This window comes from Aspergillus niger, assembly GCF_000002855.4.
Source record: "Aspergillus niger supercontig An09".
Lineage (NCBI taxonomy): Eukaryota > Fungi > Ascomycota > Eurotiomycetes > Eurotiales > Aspergillaceae > Aspergillus > Aspergillus niger.
The window spans coordinates 299726-325855 of record NT_166525.1 but is presented as its reverse complement, the minus strand read 5'-3'; the positions used below and the strand labels follow the sequence as shown (position 1 = coordinate 325855).

At 47.1% G+C, this 26130-nt stretch overlaps 13 protein-coding genes across 13 annotated transcripts; 7 read left to right on the top strand and 6 right to left on the bottom strand.

Annotated features, from left to right (window-relative positions):
* Nucleotides 1–57: 57 nt before the first annotated feature.
* Nucleotides 58–910, bottom strand: An09g01530 (uncharacterized protein; the record flags this gene model as incomplete). The annotated part of the gene is made up of 4 exons (XM_059749602.1): nucleotides 58–288; nucleotides 359–520; nucleotides 573–662; nucleotides 878–910. 4 exons carry the CDS (start codon nucleotides 908–910, stop codon nucleotides 58–60), a joined length of 516 nt encoding a protein of 171 aa, XP_059605826.1.
* Nucleotides 911–2129: 1219 nt separating this feature from the next.
* An09g01520 (uncharacterized protein) lies at nucleotides 2130–3337 on the top strand (the record flags this gene model as incomplete). The annotated part of the gene is made up of 2 exons (XM_001393432.3): nucleotides 2130–3134; nucleotides 3200–3337. The coding sequence occupies 2 exons, from the start codon at nucleotides 2130–2132 to the stop codon at nucleotides 3335–3337; spliced, it is 1143 nt and encodes a 380-aa protein (XP_001393469.3).
* A 676-nt stretch (nucleotides 3338–4013) lies between these two features.
* An09g01510 (hypothetical protein) lies at nucleotides 4014–5236 on the top strand (the record flags this gene model as incomplete). The annotated part of the gene is made up of 3 exons (XM_059749601.1): nucleotides 4014–4201; nucleotides 4563–4581; nucleotides 4697–5236. 3 exons carry the CDS (start codon nucleotides 4014–4016, stop codon nucleotides 5234–5236), a joined length of 747 nt encoding a protein of 248 aa, XP_059605825.1.
* Nucleotides 5237–6646: 1410 nt separating this feature from the next.
* Nucleotides 6647–7643, bottom strand: An09g01500 (uncharacterized protein; the record flags this gene model as incomplete). The annotated part of the gene is made up of 2 exons (XM_001393430.1): nucleotides 6647–7277; nucleotides 7351–7643. 2 exons carry the CDS (start codon nucleotides 7641–7643, stop codon nucleotides 6647–6649), a joined length of 924 nt encoding a protein of 307 aa, XP_001393467.1.
* Nucleotides 7644–10017: 2374 nt separating this feature from the next.
* An09g01490 (uncharacterized protein) lies at nucleotides 10018–11196 on the top strand (the record flags this gene model as incomplete). Its single annotated transcript, XM_059749600.1, has 1 exon — nucleotides 10018–11196. The coding sequence occupies one exon, from the start codon at nucleotides 10018–10020 to the stop codon at nucleotides 11194–11196; it is 1179 nt and encodes a 392-aa protein (XP_059605824.1).
* Nucleotides 11197–12870: 1674 nt separating this feature from the next.
* Nucleotides 12871–14292, bottom strand: An09g01480 (uncharacterized protein; the record flags this gene model as incomplete). Its single annotated transcript, XM_001393428.1, has 3 exons — nucleotides 12871–13228; nucleotides 13289–13794; nucleotides 13864–14292. The coding sequence occupies 3 exons, from the start codon at nucleotides 14290–14292 to the stop codon at nucleotides 12871–12873; spliced, it is 1293 nt and encodes a 430-aa protein (XP_001393465.1).
* A 117-nt stretch (nucleotides 14293–14409) lies between these two features.
* Nucleotides 14410–14952, bottom strand: An09g01470 (hypothetical protein; the record flags this gene model as incomplete). Its single annotated transcript, XM_059749599.1, has 3 exons — nucleotides 14410–14497; nucleotides 14558–14629; nucleotides 14801–14952. The coding sequence occupies 3 exons, from the start codon at nucleotides 14950–14952 to the stop codon at nucleotides 14410–14412; spliced, it is 312 nt and encodes a 103-aa protein (XP_059605823.1).
* A 454-nt stretch (nucleotides 14953–15406) lies between these two features.
* An09g01460 (uncharacterized protein) lies at nucleotides 15407–16356 on the top strand (the record flags this gene model as incomplete). The annotated part of the gene is made up of 2 exons (XM_059749598.1): nucleotides 15407–15803; nucleotides 15869–16356. 2 exons carry the CDS (start codon nucleotides 15407–15409, stop codon nucleotides 16354–16356), a joined length of 885 nt encoding a protein of 294 aa, XP_059605822.1.
* Nucleotides 16357–16954: 598 nt separating this feature from the next.
* On the top strand, nucleotides 16955–17247 carry An09g01450 (uncharacterized protein; the record flags this gene model as incomplete). Its single annotated transcript, XM_059749597.1, has 2 exons — nucleotides 16955–16962; nucleotides 16995–17247. 2 exons carry the CDS (start codon nucleotides 16955–16957, stop codon nucleotides 17245–17247), a joined length of 261 nt encoding a protein of 86 aa, XP_059605821.1.
* A 1552-nt stretch (nucleotides 17248–18799) lies between these two features.
* An09g01440 (uncharacterized protein) lies at nucleotides 18800–20465 on the bottom strand (the record flags this gene model as incomplete). Its single annotated transcript, XM_001393424.1, has 4 exons — nucleotides 18800–19103; nucleotides 19178–19521; nucleotides 19576–20189; nucleotides 20255–20465. 4 exons carry the CDS (start codon nucleotides 20463–20465, stop codon nucleotides 18800–18802), a joined length of 1473 nt encoding a protein of 490 aa, XP_001393461.1.
* Nucleotides 20466–21317: 852 nt separating this feature from the next.
* An09g01430 (uncharacterized protein) lies at nucleotides 21318–22610 on the top strand (the record flags this gene model as incomplete). The annotated part of the gene is made up of 3 exons (XM_001393423.1): nucleotides 21318–21345; nucleotides 21408–21662; nucleotides 21712–22610. 3 exons carry the CDS (start codon nucleotides 21318–21320, stop codon nucleotides 22608–22610), a joined length of 1182 nt encoding a protein of 393 aa, XP_001393460.1.
* A 967-nt stretch (nucleotides 22611–23577) lies between these two features.
* On the bottom strand, nucleotides 23578–24229 carry An09g01420 (uncharacterized protein; the record flags this gene model as incomplete). The annotated part of the gene is made up of 2 exons (XM_059749596.1): nucleotides 23578–23929; nucleotides 24069–24229. 2 exons carry the CDS (start codon nucleotides 24227–24229, stop codon nucleotides 23578–23580), a joined length of 513 nt encoding a protein of 170 aa, XP_059605820.1.
* Nucleotides 24230–24441: 212 nt separating this feature from the next.
* On the top strand, nucleotides 24442–26040 carry An09g01410 (uncharacterized protein; the record flags this gene model as incomplete). The annotated part of the gene is given in 3 exon segments (XM_059749595.1): nucleotides 24442–24643; nucleotides 24738–25087; nucleotides 25143–26040. Coding segments are annotated over 3 exon segments (1450 nt in total), but the record flags the coding sequence as incomplete, so codon positions are not given.
* Nucleotides 26041–26130: the final 90 nt, after the last annotated feature.

Below are 26130 nucleotides of genomic sequence, written 5' to 3'. Positions count from 1 at the left end.
ACAGTTGCACTGGGAGATAGACAATTTGATTATCTTACAATAACTAAAATAATCCGACTATTCGACGATCATATCAACCTCCTCCTTCAAACGAAGCGGCAAATCCTCCTCCTCCTCCTCCTCCTCCTCTTCTTCCTTCTCCTCCTTCTGCTCCTTCTCGCTCCCCTCCCCCTCCCCCTTCGCCGCCGCCGCCGCCGCCGCCCGCAGCTTCACGGCGCGGGCCCTTTTCTTCCTGGCTTCCTCCTCCTCGACAGCAGCGGCCTTATCGAGGCGTTCAGCCTCGTCCAACTACGTAGATGTCATCTGTATTAGCCCCTGCTTTGTGATATGGCAATGTAGAAATCAATAGTCTGCTCACCAACTCCTTGACGGAGGCGCTCCCATTCTCCAATTTCTTCTTCTCGACCTTCTTCGCCTTCACCTTCTTCTTCTCCTTGCGCCGAAGCGCACGAGCCTTGCCGGCGGGGACGGAGTTGGGGGCAGCTGGGGCCAGAAAAGTCGCTCTTTGAACGACTATGTTCTGGAACATTGTGAGATTGGGGATAGTATTGTAGGTAGGTTTGAAGACATACTTGAATGGGGGCGGACATGGTGGTGGTCGTAGTAGTAGTAGTAGTAGTAGAGGTGGTACTGCTTGTCCATCTCCGGTCAGCACGCACAACCTATACAAAAGAAAGCAATAGCACCCTCATACATACACTCTTGTCAAATAAAGGTTAGCCAAGGAGGGAAAGGAAAAGGTCCGAATGGGCAGACGGGGAGATCTTCTCTATATATACTACTCCGCTTGTCCCACCTTGATTTTGAGTGTTGAACTAGTCTTTAGCGAGCTACTACTACTGTTGCATTGTTTGGACTGCTGCTGCTATTTACATACATTACACTGTAACTCGTGGTGGCTGGGGCGCATAGTTCTCTGAGTGTTAGGCCATTCGTTAGTAGGCTAATGGTCTTTTATATCGCAGTGTTGTTCCTAAGATCACTAGTCTAGCGTTGTTGATACTTGGGACAGCTGTTTGCGAGCTAACGGCAAGCTATCTTATCAGGACCTGTTCGCACTAGGCTTTCATGTCTGACAGTGTTATTTCCAAGATAATGGGGGTCGCGCTTCGCTCTCCACATCTATATTACTTTCAAAGACCATCAAATTCTTAGTCACTAGAGAATCCAACACAAAAAAATAAGAAAAAGAAATCTACATTCCCTTTTGATTCAAATATGTCTGCTAATTAACAGTCTAGTTCATAGTTATCAACTTCGAAACAATAGGAAACAGTAGAATAGAATCAGATAAAGATAGTCATCTTCTTTTCGTTACTGCTCGACTTCCTCCGGATCTTCCTTCCTCGGACACTCTTTTCGCGAGTAAAATCTTATTTCATTATGTAATAGCAACAGCACGAAGTGTTAATTGAGAATGTTATATAGTTTAACCATGGCCCATAAAACGCCAACCATTGCCCAGTATCTGGATTGATTAAGCAAAGCCAGTAAAAGAGCGCTTATAGCTCAACTACTTATGCGCGAGAGCTTATTTGTGAGAAGATTTGTTTATTTACTTTATTGGGGAGAGAAATTCAATCCCGCAGCTGACACGTACATGACGCATACCTGAAGTAAAGGGGGACTATTGGATGGCACGCCTCTATTATATTTGAAGGAAATGTTCTCCTTTTTCAAGGTAGATCACAGTACAACGCGATTCACACAACGTGTAAATCATGTTATCCTTCGGCCATTCCCCCTTGTGCACGGTCTGTGGCTTGCTTTTGCGTCCCCAGCATCGCTTGGTAAAAAGGTTCCGGGCAGGTAAACTCCTGGTCGACGCTGTTTTCTCTCCGATTCATCTAATCTATATGCTAGTCTACTGTACCAAAGCAGGAGTAAAGGTGACCAAGCCATTAACTGTGTCACCCAATTATCCCACGGCCCAAATTCCAGCCCATGCGGAGGCAGATGAATAGACTTCTGCGAGAGTTCCAAAGTATGATCAGACCGACCTGTACTTCTTCCATGAACCCTGCTGGCAGCGCCTTCTGGAGCACTTTAGCCCCCAGGAATTTGACCTAAGTCGTCTCTTTGAGGCGTTGGAACACCTGCCATTACCCCCAGCTTTGAATCTCATAGACATGGTGCCCGATGATGAACCGGTCGATACCGTGCTAGACGCAGTTGATGGGAAATTTCAAGGTCATCTGGATCATCCCAACCTGGATGATCTTAGGCGCTTTGCGAGAGCACCTCCCAGACCCTGGTGTCCAGTGGTGCGTTCTTCTCCGCTCGCGAAACACCATTTCGATAGTCTGCCTTTAGAGATAATTGAAATGATTGCCGTCATGCTGCCCACGCGGGACGTACTGAGCCTTCGCCAGGTATCACGCGGTGTAGCACCGATCTTTGCAAGCTCAAATTTCTGGAAGACTAGGTTTTATCTGAACGATGAGCGCGGGTTTCTTTGGCCTGCCGTAAGGGACTTCATGGGCGCAGCAAATCGACAAGAAGAAATCGACTGGAGGCTTCTTTACCACTCTACTAGCCAGCTCAACTGCAGTACTTGGCTTCTCTTGGAGAGAAAAATTTGGGAAGCGCTTCGTTGGCTTCGCGATACAGCCTTGGCCCTGGCCTACGGCACACCTCGTCCGCCAGACTACCGCGGTATGGCCTTACATCACTATCATAACACACTCATCCGAGGTACACACCTTGAGACGGTGAGCATTGATTCGCCAGTCAGGCAGGTCGCAATCTCCGCGCATAGCGATATCAGTCCCGTGCACGTCACAGGGTTAGAATTCTTCTTCAAAGATAGACCAAAGGCCTCGTTGGGCTACACACTGCTCGGGGCCAAGGAGATGTCTGGGGAGGAGTATAGAGATGATGAATCTGTGCAGGAATATCTAGAGTATCCTGGTATTAGGGTTACTGTTGACCTTGAGGACTTGCGGGGGATTATCGCGTTGCCGACTTCTAGTGGGATTCAAAGTGTGCTATTAGTGCCATCTTTCCCTAAGCCGAAAGATCTCCAGAATCGATATGTGTATTCTGTGGGCCACACGAACACGCAGATGCGTGCGTCTGATGTGTCGCCCGCTCAAACCCTGGAACAGATCACACAGGTGGTTGCGGTCCTAGATGTGAGTACATACGAATCTCCATCACCCTCCATTGCTTTCTAATATGCTGATAAAGAGGACTATAGAATCGCAAGATGATAGATATTGGAGTTTGGGGTCGGTCATCCAGACGATGTCCGACATGGCCGAAAGGAGTACGAAAACGTTTAATTAAAGATTACAAAAAGGTCAACATGATTCCGGCGGAACTGGAGCTGAAATAACTGTTCGCAAGAGAGGCAAGACTGCAATTAGCATAACCAATTTTGCCACATGGAATGAATTTAATGAATGATAATGACGTGAAGAAATATTTTCTACCTACTGAACAGAATGCAAATATGTTACTATCTCTGGCTCTGTGGCTAAGTCTTATCCGGGTCAATTTTTACCAACTACCGCTGTAGTGGTATAACTGCTGACATCATGTCTATAATTAATGCTCTGTATTGACACACCTCGTGTGAAGGAACACCTTACGAAGCTGTAGTTATCCAAAGTGTTTGGTGTAGCTGATACTGTAGAGAAGCTTCGTATTTACTAAATTCAATCCCATACTTCCTGTCTCAAGGTTGCGTATTGGGGTCGATTTCCCCCGCAAAGATTCAAATGATCACCAAACATGTCAGGCCCACAATGGCTGATACTTTGGGATAACACGCCGTTTAAAAGCCCAGAAGTGAGTTACCTAAACCAGCCAGTGGATCTGTAATAAGTGAATTGTTTGCCTGAGTGTTTGCATGTGTTTAGGATACTATAGACATTTCTTTTCGAGGATACCTTCCTCTCTCTTCCTTTGCTTGCATCTCTGCCTACAGCGTCATTACATCAGTGGATTTGAATCACCTAGGTAAGAAAGCTGGACTTTTTATCACACAATTCAATCATCTACTATCAACAATGGCCCAGCAGGGACAACCGCAGCAGGTAGCACCAGCGGCACCGGCGCCACAACTGCCACACGTTCCACGGGTGGGAAAAGCCTTCAATGTGCTCGTGATCCGGGATTACCTACGAAAGGTTCAGGCCTCCGCGCCTAACGTGCCCCAGGATGACTCCTCCTACGCCGGTAGGATGCTTGTATCATGGTTTGCTGTGAGGTCCGCAGGACTTGACGGCGTTCAGGGCGATATTCTTGCTTCAGACGGTGAATATACTCCATAGCTGCATAATGCTGAGCGGGCTCAATTAGTATGAAATGGATCGGTTTGAAAATATCGTTATGAGTGTAGAGGATAGGCTTCATAGGCATCATTTCTTATGTCTTGAAGTGACTTGCCATGTCCAATAGCCCACCTAAAACTTAGAGAGATATAGATAGAAAGCTCTTATATTCGTTTATATAGGCGATACCACCACACTCTCCAAGCTTCCCTTTGCGGCGACCACTGTGGAAGACGCCTCCATTTCGGGGAAGTTTTAGAAGTCTGTGTTACTCAAATCATACAGCTTTACTTATTGTTTGCTTGTGTGTTTGCAAGTGTTTAGGCAACAGTAGTATAGATCCCCACAAATCCATTCTTCCTTTCTCTTCCTTCATTTCTCCTCGTTCATAGTGTCATACGCGAGCTTGAATCACCTAGGTAGGAAAGCCGGACTCTTCTATCATAAGATTCAATCATCACCCGTCAACCATGGCACAACAGGGACAACCGCAAACAGTGGCACCAGTGGAACCATGCTGGAATTACCCGATCTATCAGGCGTACCTCGCCCGGATTGACCCGGCTGCGCAGCCCTACCGTAACGTCGTCGATCACTTCTGGTTCAATCTTCTACGCCAGTATTTTGCTTTATCGGAAGACTGTGCCTACGAGAGATATACATGCACTAACCATCCGAGACCCAGACGACATTGGAATGTCTTTCTAACCAACCTTCGTGATCAACAAGCGCGCCACGTCATCGCCATCGAAGCGAGGTGGTTTCCGACCGACACCGCATCCGGTTGGCAGAATGACTACGACTGGACAGATGTCCGGGAGACACTCCGAAGTCATATGCTCCGGGATCAGACCATGCGAACGACCATGCAAACCACGTACGGTATCGTGGCAGTTGGGGACCGGGTTCGCTTTTACTACATGTCCAGGAACGATTTGGAAGGTGAACTTTGCACCTGAAACGGTAATCCTGTGAATGCCCCAGAGGCGGATGAATCGCCCATCTTGAATATTCACGACCCTATTGATCAGGAAAGAATTCATCAACTGATGCTTCGCATGCGTCAGGATATCCTCTCTGGGAACAATACCTACTAGATATGGCAATAACCACTGGGCCACCTACGATGAAAGTGATTACTATTTCTACATCTTGACACACGGAGAGTCATGGCCTACTAGACAGAAGCTACTAAATCTACAATAGCCATGAAGACCTTGCTACGGCCACGGGCAGGCCGCTGTGACTGTATTGCTGGGGCTCAGGCTCACAATATTACTTACTATTGTGTTTGTTACAAACCGGGAGAGGTGGCAGCGGTTGCTTCCTTGGAAGGGTTTGTAGCCTATGATGCAGCATGACTGAACGAACAAGGTGCTGGGTCGGCGGGAAATTGAGAAACATTCAAATCAAGTTGTGAATCCTCTTTGGTTATGGAGACATTCAAATGATCAGAGGTAGAATAGATAGGTGTCCCTGGTGACGACCCATGGGTTTATCTATTAGATAAGTAATCGAGCGACTAGGGAGGGGATATAGTAGCATAGAAATCCCATAGGTGTATGTGATCATAATCGAGGAGCCCATCTTCACGACTGCTCTCACGATGATCAACCCCCTCATTCTGCTTCCCCCTATGACACTAGACTGGCTTTTCTCCGTACTTTTCATGGACAAGGCTGACAGTGCCCACGAAGCGCTTATGATGGCCACCTACAACCTCGCCAGTGCCTACGGGGCGATCTCACCCGAGATCAGCGCTCGGCTCAGCTCCAGCTGTGGGGGCATCAGCAGTTGCGGGCCATTTCCACACAGCCTTGATGATTCCAATTGGAAAGTGGAAGCTTCCCCCATCGTTTTTTTTTTTTTTCCTTTTTCTCGTGCTTGGTGTTGATTTTTCCCAACTGCCGTGTCGTCGAGACCGTAGCCCAACAGGTGCCCCGGTTCCAAGAGACGCATGAATACGCCTTTGGCATTGCTTGAATTGTAGTGCTTATGGCTTGGTGCGCCATTAATCTACCGGTGATTGAACGCTATTTTACGAAGTGTTGTGCGGGGTCAATCGTGATCAGATCGCTTGCCTAGAATGGTAGCCGTGGCCGCTTGCGCCCGACGAGTCAGGGTTTGTGAGGTGCCCAGTGAATTTTACTACTTGAGGACGATCCTATCCTACATGCCTGAGGCTCTATTACCTCCAGTTTATGTGTATGATCTGTGTGAACCCCATGCCGATAGAATTCGTCGTCTGTAACCCCCACGAACACTTGATAATTATATTATATACATTATAAGACTCAATATATACATACCCTGTTCCAAGGAGTCCCAGGCCTGAGCAGGTAATTGAAGTAGTACCAATAAATCAATGATTAATGTCTCCCTCCACCATCCAACTCAGCGACAGGAAATTCCGACGGCAATTCCGCCTTCCCATCCCTTCCCGAAGCCGGCAATTCCACCTGCTCGGTCATGAATGCCCCGGTCCTCGTGGCCGGCAACTCATTCAGCCTCTGCACCCTATATCCCTGCCCCGGGGATTGATCAGCCTGCATATTTGAGAAAGCACCGTTTGCCTTCCGGCGGCGCAGGAAGAAAAGTAAGAGGAATATAGCCAGCACCGCACCCGCTGCAACACCGACACCAATACCTGCTTTCCCTCCGGTTGAGAGGCCCGATGAGTTGCTCGGTGAGGATGTGGAAGTGGGTGATGTTGTCGAAGAGGTAGCGGTCGCGGGTGAGTCTCCGGACGAGGTTGTTGATGCTGTTGTGGCTGCCGGGGTCGTGAAATCCGTCGACTGCCAGCGAATGGAAATCCCGTATCCGTTGATGTGTCCCGGGCTGGATAAGGAACTGGAGGTGCTGCTCGTAGATCCGGCGCTGTCGGTCCAAGTATAAGCGAATTCGATCTCAGTTGTAGTGCCGGGCTCCCACGTGCAGACTTCGAGTTCGGTCCAGCCGGGGGTGTAGGTGGTTCTGGTGGAGTAGGTTTGGATGCCGATGCTAGAGATAATGGCCAGGTGTGTTAGTATTGCAGACTTTGAAGAAGAGCGCAATGGTAAAATGAAGTGCTCACGTCGGACAGCAGGTCGCCGCAGTCTCAGTAATAGTCCCATCTATTACGATGTTACTGGCCGCAATGCGATATCCAGTGGGACATAGTCCCGGCGAGAAGTAGCTGGATATATCCCATCCCGAAGGAACACATTCAGCTGTGTGTGCTGGCCCCAGGTTCATCCATGTTTTGCTGCTACTGCTAACGAGCCAGAAATCGCTGATGCACGTGCTGGGAGGAATGAAAGTCGTGGTTAATGGAACGGGGGCTGAGGCTGTGGTTGCCGCGGATGTTGTTGTGGCTGCTGTTGACATGGTGGATTGGGGGTAGAAAGAGATGCCGGGAGCATCAACAGTGGGTGCATTTGGTTGTGTGCCGTGTGAGAAGGAGAGAATAAAGGGGGCGTAAGCTGATCAGGCTGAAAATCTCAAGCTTGGGGGGTATGCTGGAGACCCTTACTCGACCTTATGCAGGATCTAAGATGGTCGTGTTTAGCGTGACTCGGCACTCTTTGGGGGCCAAATGAAGAATGCATCAATATTAATCCTGATTGGTTGGAATTGGGTTTTGTTGATGTGTGTCCCACCGGGTTTATAATCCGAGATGCTTTTTGCCTGTCACAATACTCTGAAACTATCCATTGGAATGCGAGGACTTCACCATAAAGCTGATAGCATATAGATTCTACTAGGTTTTCATGATACTGGTTTTGACTGATTTTTGTGATGCTGTGTATCTAGCTATAGTACCTCCTTGGTCGTAGAAACCTATATAAAGAGCTGTGATGACCACTCTTCGGGCGCCTTTGAACTTCCGATCATACTACTGAGAAAGAATGAAATCAAACACAAGGCACAAAATTCTCTTGATCTATCATTTGAATCCCGTGGGGTAGTCGAATTCCACTCCCTCTCCGCCTCCCTCGGAAATGTGTTCGGAATCAGCAGAATCTTCACCGCTCTATCTCATGTCTGCCTGAGGCTAGAATGTCATGACAGGGGCATCAATTGATTTCTACCATCACTACTATAGACAATCAGCAATTACAAGTACATATTCGGAAGGCGTCTCTAACTTGACCTTTTCTACTGTTTGTAACTAATTACTAGCCGACAAATTGACGTTGTTCGACAAGATTCATCTGTTGTGATAGGTGCAACACACTTTTGAGGAACATATATTTGAGACACCAATACAAGTCGCTGCGGTCATGTAGGAGGCTGAAATCGAACCAACACCTACATAAATCATTAGACTTTCGGTGTAACATTCGCATTTTCCTACACATAGCTATGCTTATATGTAGCTTGTGGAAGCATAAGTTGAAAGCAATGAGGGCTACCAGAATATGCTAGGGACAGGGAATATGAGACAGAAACAATTGATTGTGTCGGATTTATTAAACCAGGTTGAGAAGTTAGAAACCACATAACTGTTGGTCCTTTGGTCCAGAGCAATTCTAAACCATTCAAATATCAGTGCGGCGACTACTAGCAAATTTTGTACTACTGATCTCGTAAGATATCTCAATCATTGCGTCTTTGTCTTCAATGTGAAATGTGATGAGCTTCGAGACTCTTGCGCTGAACCACCACTCTCTATTCCTTTTCTGTTCTTTTCACTTCCATAGGATGAATGTTATAGGTGTTTCCAGGACTGGATCACTTGGGGCACGGTAATGATGTCAAAATCCGCCAAGTCACTAAGAAGCAGGTTGGAGACGTTCTGCATAGTATCAAATGGGGATCAGTTGCGTAGCTACTTTTGTTACTTAAGACAGCCAAAGACAATAGAGAAGATGACCAGTGGCCATGCTTGCCGATGCAACATAATCCAATCACGAGAGAGATCCAACTGCATCTACATTGAATTTCGGGCATTATTCCCTCCAAACTCAACCAACGCAAATGGAAGTTAGACAATCCGTAATGTTTATACCGGCGCACCACAAAGCGGGAGGAAAAGTGGACCTCGCGCTGCTGATCTCCGTACCGGGACTCACAGCATCCCGACACTAGAAGAATCTTTTCTTTCGCGATAAGCCACATCTACAGCCTTGGTCTAGAATGTATTCTCTACAACACAAGCCGCGCCAAGCATTGTCCGGAGGATATTTACCGGCCATCTAGTCTACACCGTATCTTCATGGCATGATGCTTCACCGTAGTTTAGATGAAACGCCCGCAGCTACAGTGGAGAGCCAAACTCCAGCATCCCCGCTAAAGTGGGACTTGGGGAGATGATCAGCAACTTAGTCTGCTTTTAGGTTCGATTTTTCATGTCGACACCCGCGCACATGCTGCAATATGATTATACTGGTCAAGCGTCTTCCTCTCGAATGACCGAAGAACATCTTTTCTAGTATGAATGTCATTCATTGGTGGGGTGGAAAACACAGACAGCCGGGTAGAATAATGACACGGGACAGGTACCCCATGCATTTGAAGCTAAGTAGGGCTGATCTCACAATAGTCAGTGGATCACAGACCTCACTAAATAGTAGTCTATGCTTGGCAGGACTGGTTGTGTTGGGCCAAGGGCCCGTCTTATTTTTGTTGTGATTATTTTGCTATACCACCGGCACACGCCTTCGCGAATTGATTTCTTCCCTTTGAACACTTCTGAACACATTTTCTCACTTCATTATCCCATACCAGCTGAATCCAAATCACAAAAAACACGTTCAATATGGGCTGGTTCCCGGTCGGGCTCGAGGAGGACGAGAACAAATGGAAGTTCGACATCATCCCGCTGTTGGCGGTCATCGGCAGCTCAGCAATCCAAAAGCACATGCAGGCCATCACAGCCTCTCCCTTCGCCATCTTCCCCCGGTTAATGCCCGCCCCTGAATCGCTTCTCGACACAGAGCGACCGACGCGGCCACCATCCGTCAAAGATGTGAAGATCGTCGGTGTCAAATCAGGCATAGAACTGGATGAGCTGAACTTTTTCGCGAACCTGATTCACAATGTAAACGACATGGAAGAATACGAATTCCGCGTCTACAGAATCAGCTACGCGACTCGCGACTCCGAAGAAGGACAGAATTCGAAGATTTCATCCAAGGTGGAAGAGAGCTACCGACGTGTCAACAGGCATAGAATCCCAATCAAGCTCAAGACTTTTTGCTGGCTCAATTTCGTCACGCTCGTCTCAATTCTCATCACCGTTGGCCTCTATATCTGGGCGGGTTGTATCCATGATGGTACCGCCCTCGTCGGGCTGGCAACCATGTCTTTGTCAACCAGTGTAGCCAGTCTATCGGCGCGGTGGTACCCGCGCCTTAGTGGCCGTTCGTCGCAAGCAGAGGTTCCCAGTGGAGATGTGATTATTCGCACCAGGGCAGGTGCTTTTATTCTTGTCTATGGAGATGACGATGTCATTCGCGAGCTGTACGAAGGCATGGAGGACTGCGAGTACATGTTCAAGGGGAACACGCATCACCGGCTGCTAGGAACTAGCACACTATTGCTCATGGCGTCAATTATCCTCCTGAGTAACTGCGGTTCAGAGATGCAGATTGCCATTGGTGTGGCCTATATTATCCTGAATGCACTGTACTGGCTCTTGGCGTTGCTGGTTGAGCCACGCGATCTGTGGGACATGAGCAGATATAAGATAGAATTTGTCGAGTGTCGTCCCAGCACCCCTGACTCGAGCTATACGGAGACGTTGTGGGCTGTCATTAATATGACAGGAAGTGTTGATTGGGTGACCAATGGCGAGTTTACTCCCCAAACGCCTGCTTGGGACCAGTGGTTGCAGGAAGCAAAGGAGCATATTGGAAAGGACTGGGATCCTGTTAGGAGGAAGGATGAGTTGATGAATCCTAGATTGGCGTATCGCAATGGACGGTGGTTTGACTAAGTCACGTCGTATATTATATAATGGCATTTAAGACAATATTAGATTAGACTAGAGGTAGGATAATTGACAAGCTTTTGCGATACTCATGCTGCCTGCAAGTCCACTGGCATGTACCATGTTGCCCTACCACCCAAACTTGGGTTCTGTTACCCACGCTGCGCCAGGAATAGATACTTTGACTTACCAGCGACAGTAGTCTGGCAATCCACCCTGCCTTTGAAAGTTTCATACATGCTCTAGGAAAACCTCCATATTTACACGCTGCGTGAAACAGCTTTAAGGATATAAGCAAGGTTTTCGGCACTCTGTTTGATAGGTGCATTCTGACAGTAGTTACGGCCTTCAGTCTGATCTCTTTCATCTTTCTACTACCCTGCCATTTATCTCTCCCTCCTCTCCCCCCATTCACCCTAGGGTTGTGTATCTAGATATAGCCAGCCGTCGGTGACAGAAAGCGGATCGATTGTCAATGACTGGGATGCGACCGAGGAGCGGAGGCTTATTCGCAAGTAGATGCTCCCTACTGGCCCAATCGACGCACCCAAGAGAGTCGATTTCTATGTCCTCCCACTCCTGCTCGTCGCCTTTTTCTTCCTTTCGTTCCAACATCAGCAATGCCCTCACCGACCATTTCACCATCGAGCTAGGCATAATCACCGCCCAGGCAACCTCAGGCAACCAGCTTCAGCAAGCTGGCATCGCGATCTTCGAGCTTCCCGCCAACATGCTCCTAACCCGCGTCGGGGCTCACTGTTACACTATATACTCAAAAGTCTCGGGACACTCGAAATTTCGTGAATTTCTAACACCAATAACTCTCTCAAAAAAAGAGATATAAGTCTCTTATTCTGAGTATATATAAATAACTATTTAGTCTATATAATAACATAATAAATAATAAATATTTAATAAATAATAAATAATATTTATTATTTAAGAAATAATCTACAATAAATAAAAAACTCTACTATTTTTTTCGAACTGAATATTTTGAAAAATTTATGTGATATACTATTTTTTTTTATATTTTTATATTACTTTTCAATTGATTCTAAATATCTTTTATATATATTACTTTTTATAAAGCTCAAAATTGATCATTCAACGATTTTTTAGAAATATAGATATGAAATTCTGCTACTTTTATAGAAAATTTTATATGGACTCCCATACAAAATATATATTTTTCTAATTTTAACTAAATTTAAATCTGTACAGTTTCACATAAAAAAATATAAAAAAAGACTTACTAGTACAATATTAATCTTTCAATATTTAAATATAATAATATTAGTTTTTAAATCTACTATATCATATAAATTTGTTGAGATAAATAGATTTAAAATAGATGAGTTTTGGTGTAATTTAGGGGGTTGTCCCGAGACTTTTGGATACCTATTGTAGCTCGTCTTCCAGATGCTCGCACTGATATCCCTCAAGAGAACCCACTATCTTTTGGCTGACAATATAACCTAAATTTTGGGCACTGAAATGTCGCACACCGTCGTTTTGTGTAGGTATATTCATACAGCAGATCCAAAAATATGTATATGTACACAATAAATACTACAGGCTAGAATTAAACTTCACACCTCCGATCGCATAACAGTCTATCCAAACGGTGAGCTGCCAGCGCCCCTGCTAACGAGATTGTTGCTCGGCACAAGTATAGTCCTAGTTTCCAGGAAACTTCTTGTGATAGTTGACAATCTCAGTTTCGGCCTTCTCCAAACATTTCTTCCAGTCTGAAGCCGAGCATGAAGGAAGATCACGGAACTCGAAAAGGGGCAGTTGCTCCGTAGGATGGTCCAGGCGATGCTCGGTCAAGTCTCCATACCCTCCAACTTGACCATCGATCATTTCCTTATCAGCATCTTTGAGCAGATCTTTGCCATCCTTCAAACCTTGAATCCATGCCTTGACATTGACAGGGCAGGACTGTGAGCCGTAGCAGATGTTAATCTGCAGTTTCTCGAACTTGCCATTGATCGTCGTCTGCCCAGGGTGCCCAGAGCAATACCGCTCATCAACACTAAATCAGATATTGTTATTCAAGATTTCACCTCAGGTAACGTAGTTGCACCAAACTTACGCGGCGTATTCATGTGCATCGTCGATAGGGTTTTCATAGCAAGCAAGCTTGTTCACAATAGTCCACAGATCCTTCTTTTCAAGCTTCTTCTCAATGAGCTTGTACATCTTGGAGAAACTTGTTCGCGGCATGATCGATGTCAGTTCCTTAGCACTCTCACTGTTTCGGACCTGGCTGCCAGCCTTTGCATAGGAAAGAATAAGCGAAAGGAATCCGCGAACATCTTCGCCAACCGCCTTGGTAAGGCCACCAGGGTTCTCCTCGAAGAAGAAATCGTTAACCCAGACCTTGTTCTGGATCTTGCTACTTGCGTAGGTCATAAGGGGTGAGGGCTTGTTGAGTTTGGCTTGCTTTATCAAGTCGTTGATGGCCCCAAGTGGCATCGGGGAGGTGATCTGACGAGACCAGGCTGAGTTCACTGGATTTGTGCCCACCTTGAGACTCCAAGGGTTTTTCTTATTGCCGGCGATTTCAACCTCCTGGCCGCTCTTCGGGTTCCACTTTTTCTGTATCAGAAGGTGGTCAGTTAGTCTGCCCCATACGTCTCCCACTCAGATGCTGTGTAGCTATCATACCAGATCTTCATAGACCTCCTCTGCTGCAATTGCAAGTCTCCCTGTTCCCAATTTGATCTTCTTTCCATCTAGGATATACTCTGCAGGTAGATGTCCCACCGTGCCTCCCGTGGCATCCGCTGTCAACTCCCAGTCTTTACCAGACAACTTGGCACCATTGCCGTCCTTGGCCGTTCGCAATGTAACAGCCTTGCCTTTTGCGTCGATACCAGCTTCTTTGACCGCCTCTTTCTCTTTCTCTGACAATTTGTGCACATCTTTGGTGAAATAGATACTCCCGGACTCGAACTCAACGCCGATACCCGGAGAGGCTACACCCGAGCGTTCGACGAGCTGGTTGTCAATTGGCGTGGCAGTACCGAATTGAAAAGAAGAAAGGGACAAGAAGAGTAAAGCCGCATGGCCCCAAGAGATAGTGTGAGAATACATTATATAATGAGAGGATAGAAGATAAAAGGCAAAAGAGTGATACTCGCTGGTGGTGATATCAATACAATGACCAGTATCCCCAGCTGCCTTTATATACCTTTTCATGAAAGGTACCCCTTACCAAAGGCAGAACAGCTCGAAAGCTATCATGGCTCCCAAGTTATCAGAATCGCAATGCAATGGCGGGTCCAAGGCTACAATGGCCCTAAGGATGTAACGGCCCCGAAGCTATAACGGTCCCACCGAACGTCGCCTATGCAGATACCACATGGTATCTTCGACATTGCGCACCTTATCCTCAACTAGGGAGTGGAGGATCTGCAGTCTGCCAGGTCTACTGACATTATGACCGTAACATGCAACTAGTGGTACTTGGATAAATTGTCTAGAGAACATGAAAGGTGGTACCCTAGTTGCTGCCTAGGGTCAGTGGTAAAATTTAAACCAGCTCATATAGATAAAGAAGTCTTTAAAAGGCGTTAGGTCATAAGTGAAGTCTTATGAAGACCCTGAAAGCATTATGAGTATGGCCCCCAGTAGGATTTTCACAGGCACCCACGTTGACCCTGAACTACTGTGCAAAGAGCCTCCACTAGGCTCCGTACAGGCATCCACATAGAGCCTGAATGTCTCATATTCAGGATCCCAATTAGGCTTCATGTAGGCCCCCAAACGCTTCACAATGGCCCCCACGTGGACCCTATAGTATGGGGAGAGCCCCAACTAAGTCGCACGTTGACTTGATCCGAGCAGAAATGACCCCTATTATATTGTAGAAAGTCTCTGATCAAATAACGAAACTCAAAACAACCGCAGAACATATCATATAAACCCAGTGTAGGCTGTTATTCAAGGAAAAGAGCCTATCACATAGACCCAAGTCAGCCGCTGATGATTATATAAGCACTAATCAAACACAGAAAAAGCCCCTGGCAGGTTTCCTCTTAGCCCCCAAATTTGCCCTGGATTTAGTGCGAAACAGGCCTTGGCTCAAGTCTGAATATGGGAAGGCGTATTGAAAGACCGGGCTGCTGCAACAGTTGTCGCGGGTTTATTTTAGGTCCATTCTCCAATCACATGATCTTAGACCGTCTAAAAGGCGAACAGAGACAAGATGATGCCTGATTTATTTCTCGGCAAGTCAAACTGTCTCGGAGATTCGTTCACCACGCTTATCATGCACACATTCTCACAATCGAGCCCCATGCCTACAGAGGTCATCATCAAGATATTCGGGGAACTCACTCTTCCGGATTCGCTTCACTTGGCCGCGACTTGCCGGCGACTCCGCCAGGTCATGAAAGAAAATACGCCTGCCATTTACAGACGCCTACGCAGACAGATCCCATGTGAGCGATATGCAAGAGTCGTACTGGCAGATCAAGGGGGCCCGCCACCTTATTCATCTTCTTCAATGACTATCGCGGATCTTTTACGGTTGCGACGGAACTCTCGTATCGTGGAGAAGGCGATCGAGGTGTTTGACCGTGATATTACCGCGCATATTCGAAGTGAGTAGACAGATTGAGAAGCACAGTAAGTATAAGAGACATGTGATAATTGAAATCTTTTACAGTTTCCCTTAAGAGCATCGATGACCAATTCTATGGAGGAAACCCACGTCCGCTATCATTGACTCCAACAGAACGCCATCGGTTCACTCGGAGCTACTACCAAGTTTGGAGTCTTCTACTCCTAAACCAACCATCCCGACAAAAAAGATATCAGAATATGTTGCTGAAGCACTTATACATGATCTACGAGATGACTGATCTTGATCAGCCAATTGGGGACCAATCGAGATCTTTCCCAGCTGACGAGAAGCGATGCGAACTGCTTCAAGAAGTAAGCGAGTACCTCCGTGATCTCTACCACAACATCCATGGAGTTGACTACATCGATTTCTCGGGGCAAAGTGTTTCCATGCGTACGCAAGGTCATGCAGCTATATGGGACCATTGCCAGCCTGATTTCAAGAAAATTGTTTGCTACCAGTGGCGAGATCCAGAGAAGAAACCTGTCCAGGAGGAAGAGGTGTGGGAGCATACAACTGATGAAGAATGAACTTGGGGTAGCTAAGACTGCCAATGATCTACCTCTAATTACAGGACCAACTCGCATGTATCTTGAAGGTCCTGCATGTGGTGTACCAAAGAAGACCAGTGCAAGGCTACTCGAGGTTTAGCTCCTAACTTCACGTCGTTGTGCATTTGACTCGTCGTACGTAATATCCTTTATTCCTCTGTATTTTTCATTGGCCGTTGCTTTCCGGAGGACGCCGTTAAACAAACCGAGTCAACCAACCTGCGTCATCGTATTGAAATTTCCGGTGCACATTCCGGATCTGATAGACCAGAATATCACCAAGACCATACCGCATCATGAAATTCTGTATCCTCGCTTCAGAGGTCACCAAACATGGTTCAGAGCCGTGAATATTTCCCGACCTCCTATCACCCCTCTTCTATGATTTCGGGACATTGATTAGATGCTTTAATCTGTACGCATGCTTTATGAACCCGTCACTATAAGCATAAAGCACATACGACCACAGGGTGTGGAAAAGAGGGCTTCCCGTCCGTTCGGCCGTACTTTAGCCACATTAGTTGAACACGGCAGACTGGCAGATGGCTTATCCGAAGTTTGGCTTTCAAACCAGACAATGTCTCGGTAAGCAGGACATCTAAAATATCCTCCTTCAGCGCTACTGCCGAGAAGGTCTTCAAGGAAATTATGTCATTGAGGCCTCCGGTACATTGGGTCTCTCATGCCAGATGGGTTACCGATGGAAACATATGGACTTCATCCGGAGTGAGCGCGGGCATTGATGCCACCCTGGCTTGGATTGAGGAGGTGTATGGAAAAGAGAAAGCGCAAGACATTGCAAATGAGATAGAGTATTCTCGGCATGAGAATGCAAGTCGTGATCCATTTGCCGGTTTGCATGGAGTTTGAGGCTTGGACATGTCAGGAATTTTGATGTCTCGTCATTATAGATTACTCTTCTCAAAGACAAAAAGATGCGTTTTCAAGCTTGTTGTCTCCCTAATATGTATGACTTGATCGCCGGTAATCGGAATGGAACTCGTGTACCGAGACCGTGTTTTCATTCCTCACTGAAAGAGTCTTGATATGTGAGTTCTCTTCCCTGTATTAAGAACGTGAGCATTGGTCAGAAAATACCCTTCTGTAAATTCAACTGAATAAAGTAAGCAGAGCTAGATCTCCTACCTTACACCTCTATAGCCCTTACTTTAGAGCGGCTCCGCGGTAGAAGGTAAATATACAGTAGATAGAAGAGCGACGTTGGTAGATTATTTAGATCGCGACTTTACCTAGCATATATTCAAGCCTTCCAGTCATCCTAACCGCCAGAGTAATGTATTGATATGCAGGGGGCTAAACTAAGAAAGGTAATGTCACCTTTCAACTCCACAATCAACAACCAATCGAAGCAATTCCCAAGCAAGTGGACGCCGCCCGTCTACCAGCCATTCCGTAGGACAGGCAGCCTTTAGGTTGGGTCCCTTATCTGCAGCCGCGCTTATCGTATTCAAGCTTTGGCTTTCTTGAGCGATTCATTTGTTGTAGTGTTTCGTATCCTAAACCCTATTCGCATGGGTACTACTATTAATCACCGGATGTATGTAACCACAACCTAGTATTCGTAAGCTATTTCTTGTGGCATATCCTCTTAATCCCAGAGTGTGTTTTAATTATGCTTAACATCCTTGATGAGCGCATGAATCATTCGTTCAGCACTAAGCAATAACGTCCGAGCTGACAGAAGGCCTCTCCAATCTTCGCGAAGACATCCTTTAGTGGATACGCATGTACGAAAAATGAAATAGTCGATGTATCCAACTCTAAAAAGACTGACCAATCTTTTTGAATTACAATTTTCTAAATTCGGGTTTTTAGCAATCATCCAAAGTATAATTGCGTTATATATATTGCGCTTTTGGCGCAATAAGGCACCGAAATGACGGTTAATCAGTTGGCATTGTTGTTAGGCTCGTGTTGCATACTTAATATTGGTGGACGGGTAGCTCGAAACGCACGTAATTGATTACTTGTTTTCATTTGAGTTAGAGTACATGATCCTTCCCTAGAATTCGTTTTGATCAATTATCGGCCCGGATCGTGGATATCTTATAATATGGGTTTGATACATCAATAACGGCTGCAGCATAACGAACACTCAAGGGTTCTTTTATTATTTGAGGCGGAAATTGCAAGTACCAAAATATCTCATACTGTCGCAAACTTGGAGATAAATGCTTTAATGAAACGGCTGTTATTTAAAGTGCTTCAGTTATCCTGCCCAGTTGGGCACGCAACTCGGGCGGATGAGCGGCCAGTCCGGATAACTATTCGTTAGCTAGTTAACTAGCCAACTGAGCGGCAACTAAACCCCTGAGTCATAGCTTCAGGATCAGGTATTGCTAGTACATAGCCCACCAACCCTAAGTCACACCCACCAGCACCCAACCTATTTACCGCTTCATCAAACAACACCCCAGTAACCGTTTTTCTTCAAATCCTGGCTATGTACGCCCGCTCTCTCCTTCGCCATCTCTTCCTCAATGGTCCAAGGTGTCCATACGTATCTTGGTGGCAGGTTGGTATTATGGAATTCTGCACCACTTTCGAGGCACGAGCGGGCTCGATAGAATTCTGTGGTCGCATATTGCTCAGGATTGTGAGTCCAGATCCATTTGCCCTGACGCAGCACGTCGTTTGACATTTTGTTGTTGATCTCGCTCCGGTTGTTCATTCCAGTCTGCTGCACGACGGATGCGCGTTGGTATCTGCGTGGCAATACATTAGCAATGCGTCCGGCTGGTCTAAAAGCGCAGGCAACCGGCGCCGGTCAGGCTCTCACCTAAGAAGCTGGTGTACTTGGGTTGCAGTTCCAACATCACCTGCCCCCAGCCGTAGGCATTCTGCAATTGATAGCGCATCTTCAATGGCCATCGTCGCTCCATTCCCGGATGTAGGAAGAAAGCTATGTGCACTGTCTCCAATCTGCACAACTCTCCCGCAAGGCGAAGTCCATTTCGGCTGCGGGTTGCGCATCACCAATGGCCAACGCACTATGCTGTTATCCGGCGCATTGCGGATAATGTCAGCGATTACCGGTTGGCAATCAATGAACTCAGGATGCTCTGACAGAACATAGTCGCTTGACACGGTTGCGGACCATGACTCGGTTGCGGTTCCATCATCCTGGTAGAATAGATTAACATTTGGCGATTACCAAATGGAGCACCAGTGGCCTACCTTGACTGATAATCCCAAGGAGACATAGTCTTCGGCCATCGTAAGCGCATAATGAAGTTGACCAGCGGGCCCCAGTCGGATTTCTGGTCTCCCCATCTGCTGATAAAGCTGCTGGAATGCCGGGGCGTTTCCTAGCCGCGAAACGGGGCACTTGAGGCGATATATAATAAATCCGGTGCTGATAGCCCTGACCTCCTCACCGAGGACAATCTTGTGCGACTTGGTTCCAATCCCGTCGGCAGCTATCACAACGTCCCCGCTAAGGCGCTGACCATCAGTAGTTATAGCTGTTGCTTTCTTGCTGGGACCGTCCTCCTCGTAGTCAACAATTGGAGTATTGAAGTGTATTGGGATGCCAAGCCTCTTGCATTGGCCTGCTAACATCTCGGCCAACTGGGAGCGAACCATGAGGGGCTTGATGCGAAGAGGATAGCATACATGTTGCGCGACACCGTTCGAGTTATACTCATATTCTGACGGAGGAGCAACAGGTCTTCCATCCTCCCCGCAAAAGAGCCACACGGGATCGTCAGAAATACGATTCCACTCCTCAAACATCGACGGGTACTTCTGCAGCGAGACCCAGGCAGACGGACCAATTCCGACAACGTCGCCTAACAAGGGTGAGCCGGGCCATTACAGAGCAGGAATAAATCCTCTTCATGGGGACCACGCTTACCTGCCTCAGAGATGTTTGCTCCCCTTTCAACAACCTGCACATCATGTCCCTTTCTCCAGCATTCGAGAGCAGCGAACAAGCCCGATATCCCGCCACCGACAATTAAAACCTTGACGGATGTTGGAGGGTACCGGAGAACGCCATCTTTGATAACATTGCTTCTGAAGGTTGACCCACCGCCATTAACTTCGTCGCTGTTGGTACGTGTCATTTTGCTCTCACTTCCAATTTTTGCTCTGTTGTTCCTGACGCATATCCTTGATTGTCGGGGGGATTTGGAGGCTCTTATAGTTCGAAAAGAGGGATAAAGATGATTTTGGTGAGTAAGATCATCGGCCTGCCGTCTTTTTGTGGCATAGGACCGGAGCCAGGCGGCTGTCCTGTCTTCTACACAAACCTGAAGGTGCAGGGTTTCCTAGTCTCATATTGACGTGGGTGTAGTTTCATTAGGTGCAGCAGCTGTATACCCCCGAGACTCCGCTAAACTCCACACAATGGCTTGTATAAGGTTGTTTGGAAAATTATGCACTGCTACCAGCGTCGTACTCATCGAACTGTACCTGTCTGCTAGCAGTTTGTGCTGCCTGATAGCTACCTAGTGAGTACCATCCACTTACCGGAACTCCACACCGTAAGTCCCGCTATTTAGCCTTGCATGTCTTCATTCGGCTCGGAACCTTGCATAGGTTCCGCTTATTCAGCACAGTGGGCTAACTGTGAGTTGCTGATCTGCAGTTGAATGACGGTATCTCTGTGATTGACTCAGAAAACACGTACCTTTGAGTCGGCCGGGAACATCACATTACGTCGCCCGGTGGATCGATTGGTTCGGCAAGCCAATCTGAGCAACCGTGTATTGCCTTCTTGGTGAATAGTGTGCAATAGGAGTGTCACATGGCTGCGATGCAGATAAAATGAGCTACTCCAGGCGAGTGTACATGTTAATATGCAGTGCAACAAGCCGTGATATATAACGACGTGTTTGTGCCTGCCGCAAGCAAGCCATCCTGCATTTTCAATATCCGGTCTTGTCCTTGCTTCCATCCGAGGTTCTATCCGAATCATGTCTGAAAACCACGCGATAGTGTTTGGTGAGTATCTGACTAGTAACTATTCTTAACTACCACCGAAATTCACTAATATACGGGCCTAGGCGCCAGTGGAGTCAATGGTTGGGCTGTGGTGAACGCTCTATTGCAAGGATATCCATCCGAGGATGCCTTTGCATCTGTCACAGCATTGACAAACAGACCAGTTAGCTTGCAAGACACACTATGGCCAAAATCACCCAAGCTAGATCTCGTCAGCGGAATCGATCTGCTCGCCGACGCAAAACTAGAGACCTTAGAGGATGAATTGAAAAGGAAGGTGGCAAACGCCGACAAAATAACCCATGTCTACTTTTTTGGTGCGTACTCCCTTATCAGTAACCACCTTGCGAGCGCTAATCCATTTAGCGTATATTATGGATGCCGATCCGAAGGCGGAGGTACATAAAAATACAGAGCTAGTGAAACGAAGCGTGCTTGCCATCCAGAATGTTTCGTCCCACCTCAAGTTCGTTGTTCTTGGGACTGGGGCCAAATCATATGGATCTCACCTTCTGGAGCAGTTCCCATTCCGCGATCAGGTTCCGCTCAAAGAGTCACTACCGCGAATGCCCGAACCATTCGCATCGCAGATATTCTATTATCACCAAGTCGACCAGCTGTCTTGGATTTCTCAGGGAAAAAGTTGGTCCTTCTGCGAGCTGATGCCTGACCTGGTTGTCGGCTTCGTACCTAACAACAATTATTATTGCATGGCCCAGATACTTGCTACATATTTGGCTCTCTACGCCAAGATAAATGGCAAAGGTAGTGAAGTGGTCTTTCCAGGGACACAACGGTCATGGGAATGTTTGTCACAGGACAGCAGCCAGGATGTCATAGCAAAGACGGCCATATATGCATCCCTCCATCCACAAGAAACTGCAGGACAACGGTACAATGTGACAGACAGCGCTAGACCGGCATCTTGGAGTGAGAAGTGGCCAGTAATTTGCGAGTACTTCGGGTTAAGGGGCACAGGCCCTCGTGATGGTGTTGCCGGGCCTGTGCCGAACGAGTACCTAGTTGAGCACTACAATGAGTGGAGGGAACTGGAGAAAGAAGAGGGCCTTAAGACGGGAAGAGTTGGCAACAACAAGAGCTACGGCGATTTTGCGCGTGTTATGATGACCTTATGTGATTTAGATCGACAGCTAGATATGAGCAAAACTCATGCGATGATGGGCAGTGCTAAGGTCGAGACGGACAGCAGAGGAGCTTGGTGGACGGCATTCGATCGCTTCCGCCGCGCAAAGATTATTCCATGAGTAACGCGCGGATGTACCTACGTTTATTTAGTATTTGGTTACCACGTTGGAACATTTGTTCTGAAATTGCAATTATGTCCGTGATATCATGGAGGTTGACGAGATAACTGAATGGTAGGATATCTGGCATTTTCGAGGTTGGGCAGTAAGGAGAGACATGTTGTTACCTATTTAGACATAATACAGCACCGCCAAGTGCAGTCGATGACCTCACACCGTTAAGGATGATGCGATAACAGAATTCTCCGCCCCTGCAAGAAAAGCTCACCCAAAGAACTTCTGCCCCGAGGCCGTCGAGGTTTGATAATCAGATGCCTACGCGTGGGTATGCAGTCCATCTACATACCCGCGAGCCGCGCCTCTTCCGGGGGCGTACAGTTTCGGCGGGGAACATTATACCCGCGAGGGCTGCCAATCTAGTATTGATTAGGAAAAAATCGAGGGGTACACCTTTAATCCTCACAGGAACGGTTATAGAAGGACTGAATTTGGTTCTCTAAAAGCATCTCGAGAGAAACTGACTGACTTAGTCTACGATGTATTTATGCCTTTGAGCATTGTCTGAAGATCGATCTACCGCTTCATCCTCGGTGGCCTGGCAATTGTATCCCCCTTAATCGCATTCCAATATGTTTCTACCTATATGACGAGGCACAAGTCGTGGTGGCAACAAAGGAAGTCACAGTGTTCCACTTCTCAAATTTCCAACGAGTAATTGCTGGCTGGCATCCTTCCAAGCGATGACCCGCAGCCCGTTCTGAACGACTTAGCCCCGGCGACTTCAGATAACCTCGTAGATATTGATGACAACTTGATCAGCTGATGCTGGGGGTTGTAAGTCCCCAATGAAGCAAGAAGTGTTAAGCCAATCCCACTTGCCAGGAGCGACCTCGAATCGTGGCCTTGTCTTTGTGTACCAGGTTTTGCCACCCTCGCTCGCCGAGGTGCAGTCGCCATCAAAGGTCGCCTATTTACTTGATTGATTTGCCCAATTAAGCCCTTCATTCGTGATAGATATAGGTGTACCATCGCTTGCTTGGATGGAATATTTGGCGAAGACATGCACGACTCCGTCGGGTCGCACAGCGTTCCAGTCTCCGCCACCAGACAAAACTTTTCCTGTCAGACGCGGTCCATCAATGGACCCTCCAGTAATTGCAATAATCTTCTGTCGCCGCTGAATGTTGCTCCAAGGTCGATTGCTGGGGCGAGCTCGACATTTATCGTAAAAGCGTACTTTAGAGTTGGAGTAGTCATAGTGAAAATTTTCAGATAATTCATAAAGATAGGTGTTATTGCCTTTATCCTTCAGCGCGTCGCTGTATCTAAAGTAGTGATCGGGATCGAAGGCATTGGCTTTCCCCTGCATAACCCCGCTGGTGTCCGCGGGTATTAACGTCCGGCGAGCCAACAAGTCCTTATGAAGTCCTCGGGGTTATGCCCAGTGTATCCACTTACGTGCTCTTGTTACTGTTGTCCAATGGGAAGCTAACGGGGGAGTAATACGGAATATACAACCTCTTCCAACTTATTGCATCCGCGCCATCCGTGTGGGTTGACGACGAAAATCCAAGGTCTGTATTTTTTCGCGCATCGGCCCCCTTATTTGTGGTCGTCATGGTGTCTAATACACCTGGTTAGAGGTACAGACGGCCGCGGTCTGCGGCTGATGCTTCCCCGAACTCACGCGTAGAATATGGAGCCCGTGTGAACAACGGGCGATGCTCTTAAGCCAGAGCTAGCCAGCTGCAGCTCGTCCGTTTGTTAAAGCACAAGATCGATGATCTGCTAACTCTCAGGTATTTACTTACCCTGTTATTCGAGACACAAAATGTCACTTGCCGCAAGGATTGTTATTTTGGCGGTGTTTGTTCTATTGGCTCGCTATGTCGTACGCTTGATGTTGGATTCCGTTTCACACACCAGAGCAATTCCAGGGCCCCTTTGGTCACGATTGACGAACCTATGGTACTTGCGTCAAATGGTCAAAGGAGACTTTCACAATACCAATATCAAACTTCACCGTCAGAAGGGTAAGATGGATCTGCAGGAACCGCTGCCGACAAATCCACGGGCCATGTTACATTCGTTGGTAGATGTTGCTAAAGCTAGTATTAGGAACGATAGTCCGAATTGCTCCGAACTACTATAGTTTGAGTGATCCAGCATGCCTCAAGACTATCTATGGCCTCGGAACGAAATACGTAAAATCATCGTGGTATGATGCGTGGAATACAGAAGAAGATCTTACTTGGACCAACCTTTTCTCTGAAAGAGACCCAAAGAAGCATGCCGCCAACCGCCATAAAGTCGCAAGCATGTATTCCATGACAACGTTGACGAGCTACGAGCCTTTCGTCGATAGTTGTATTGGCCTCTTCCGAAGACAGCTTGATCAGGCGGGCAGCTCGGACTCCGCAGTCAATCTTGCGCACTGGGTCCAGTGCTACGCCTTCGATGTCATAGGATATATTACAGTGCGTAACGCTGTCTAGCCATGTCATGGGTCAACAACTGACTGTCTCTCTTTAGTTCGGAGAGCGATTCGGGTTCCTCGATAACATGCTAGACGTGAGCAATATTATGAAAAACCTCGATGCTGCTATTTCTGCAGCTACGTATATCGGCTTGTTTATCATGCTTCGTCCTCTCATTATGAAAATACTCCGTTTAATGGGACTGCTAGGCACGGATGCTTTAGCAGACTTCGCCGAAAGAAATGTTAAAATGGGTGGGTCGAGAAAAGCGACCTATGGCGCCGAGAGTATTGGTTCCTATTCACCTATGCTAAATAAACTCCTGGAAGCTAAGAAAGCTGCCCCCGGAAAATTCACAGAATGGGACATCATGGCCAATGTTATCTCCAACGTGGGAGCTGGGAGTGACACTACAGCTATCAGTCTCAGTGCTGTATTCTATTTCATCTACAGTAATCCCGAGACTCTCCAAAGGCTTCGCGACGAGATAAATGTTGCTGGAATTGATGGCATCTCGAGATTTAGCGATACGCAAAGTCTTCCATACTTCCAGGCGGTGTTAAAGGAATGTCTTCGCTTGCACCCTGGCACGGGGTTTCCGATGTTTCGTGAAGTTCCTGAAGGGGGTGCTGTGATATCCGGCCAGTTCTTTCCACCAAAGGTAAGCTAGTTCTATCGGTTGTTCGCCTTCCATTCGACCGGAACGGTGGTTACATGCCAGCGAGGCCGAAAAGGCCCTCATGGAGCGAAGCTATATGCCCTTTGGTATGGGCTCACGGACCTGCATTGGAAAGAACATATCCTTGGAAATGAACAAATTGATTCCCCTGGTGGTACGAGAGTATGATGTGGAAATTCTTGGTCACGGGCAAGGGCTCAAGACATGCAATCACTGGTTCGTAAAGCCAGTTGATTTCATGGTGCGGATTTCTAAGAGTAAGAATCCGGGATAGGGGAGGCAGAGTCAAAACGTGGTCAAGATACTAAACACCTAAACGAAGTATTTGTAGTTATAGTAACGTTTTCAAACCGAAGGGAATTCT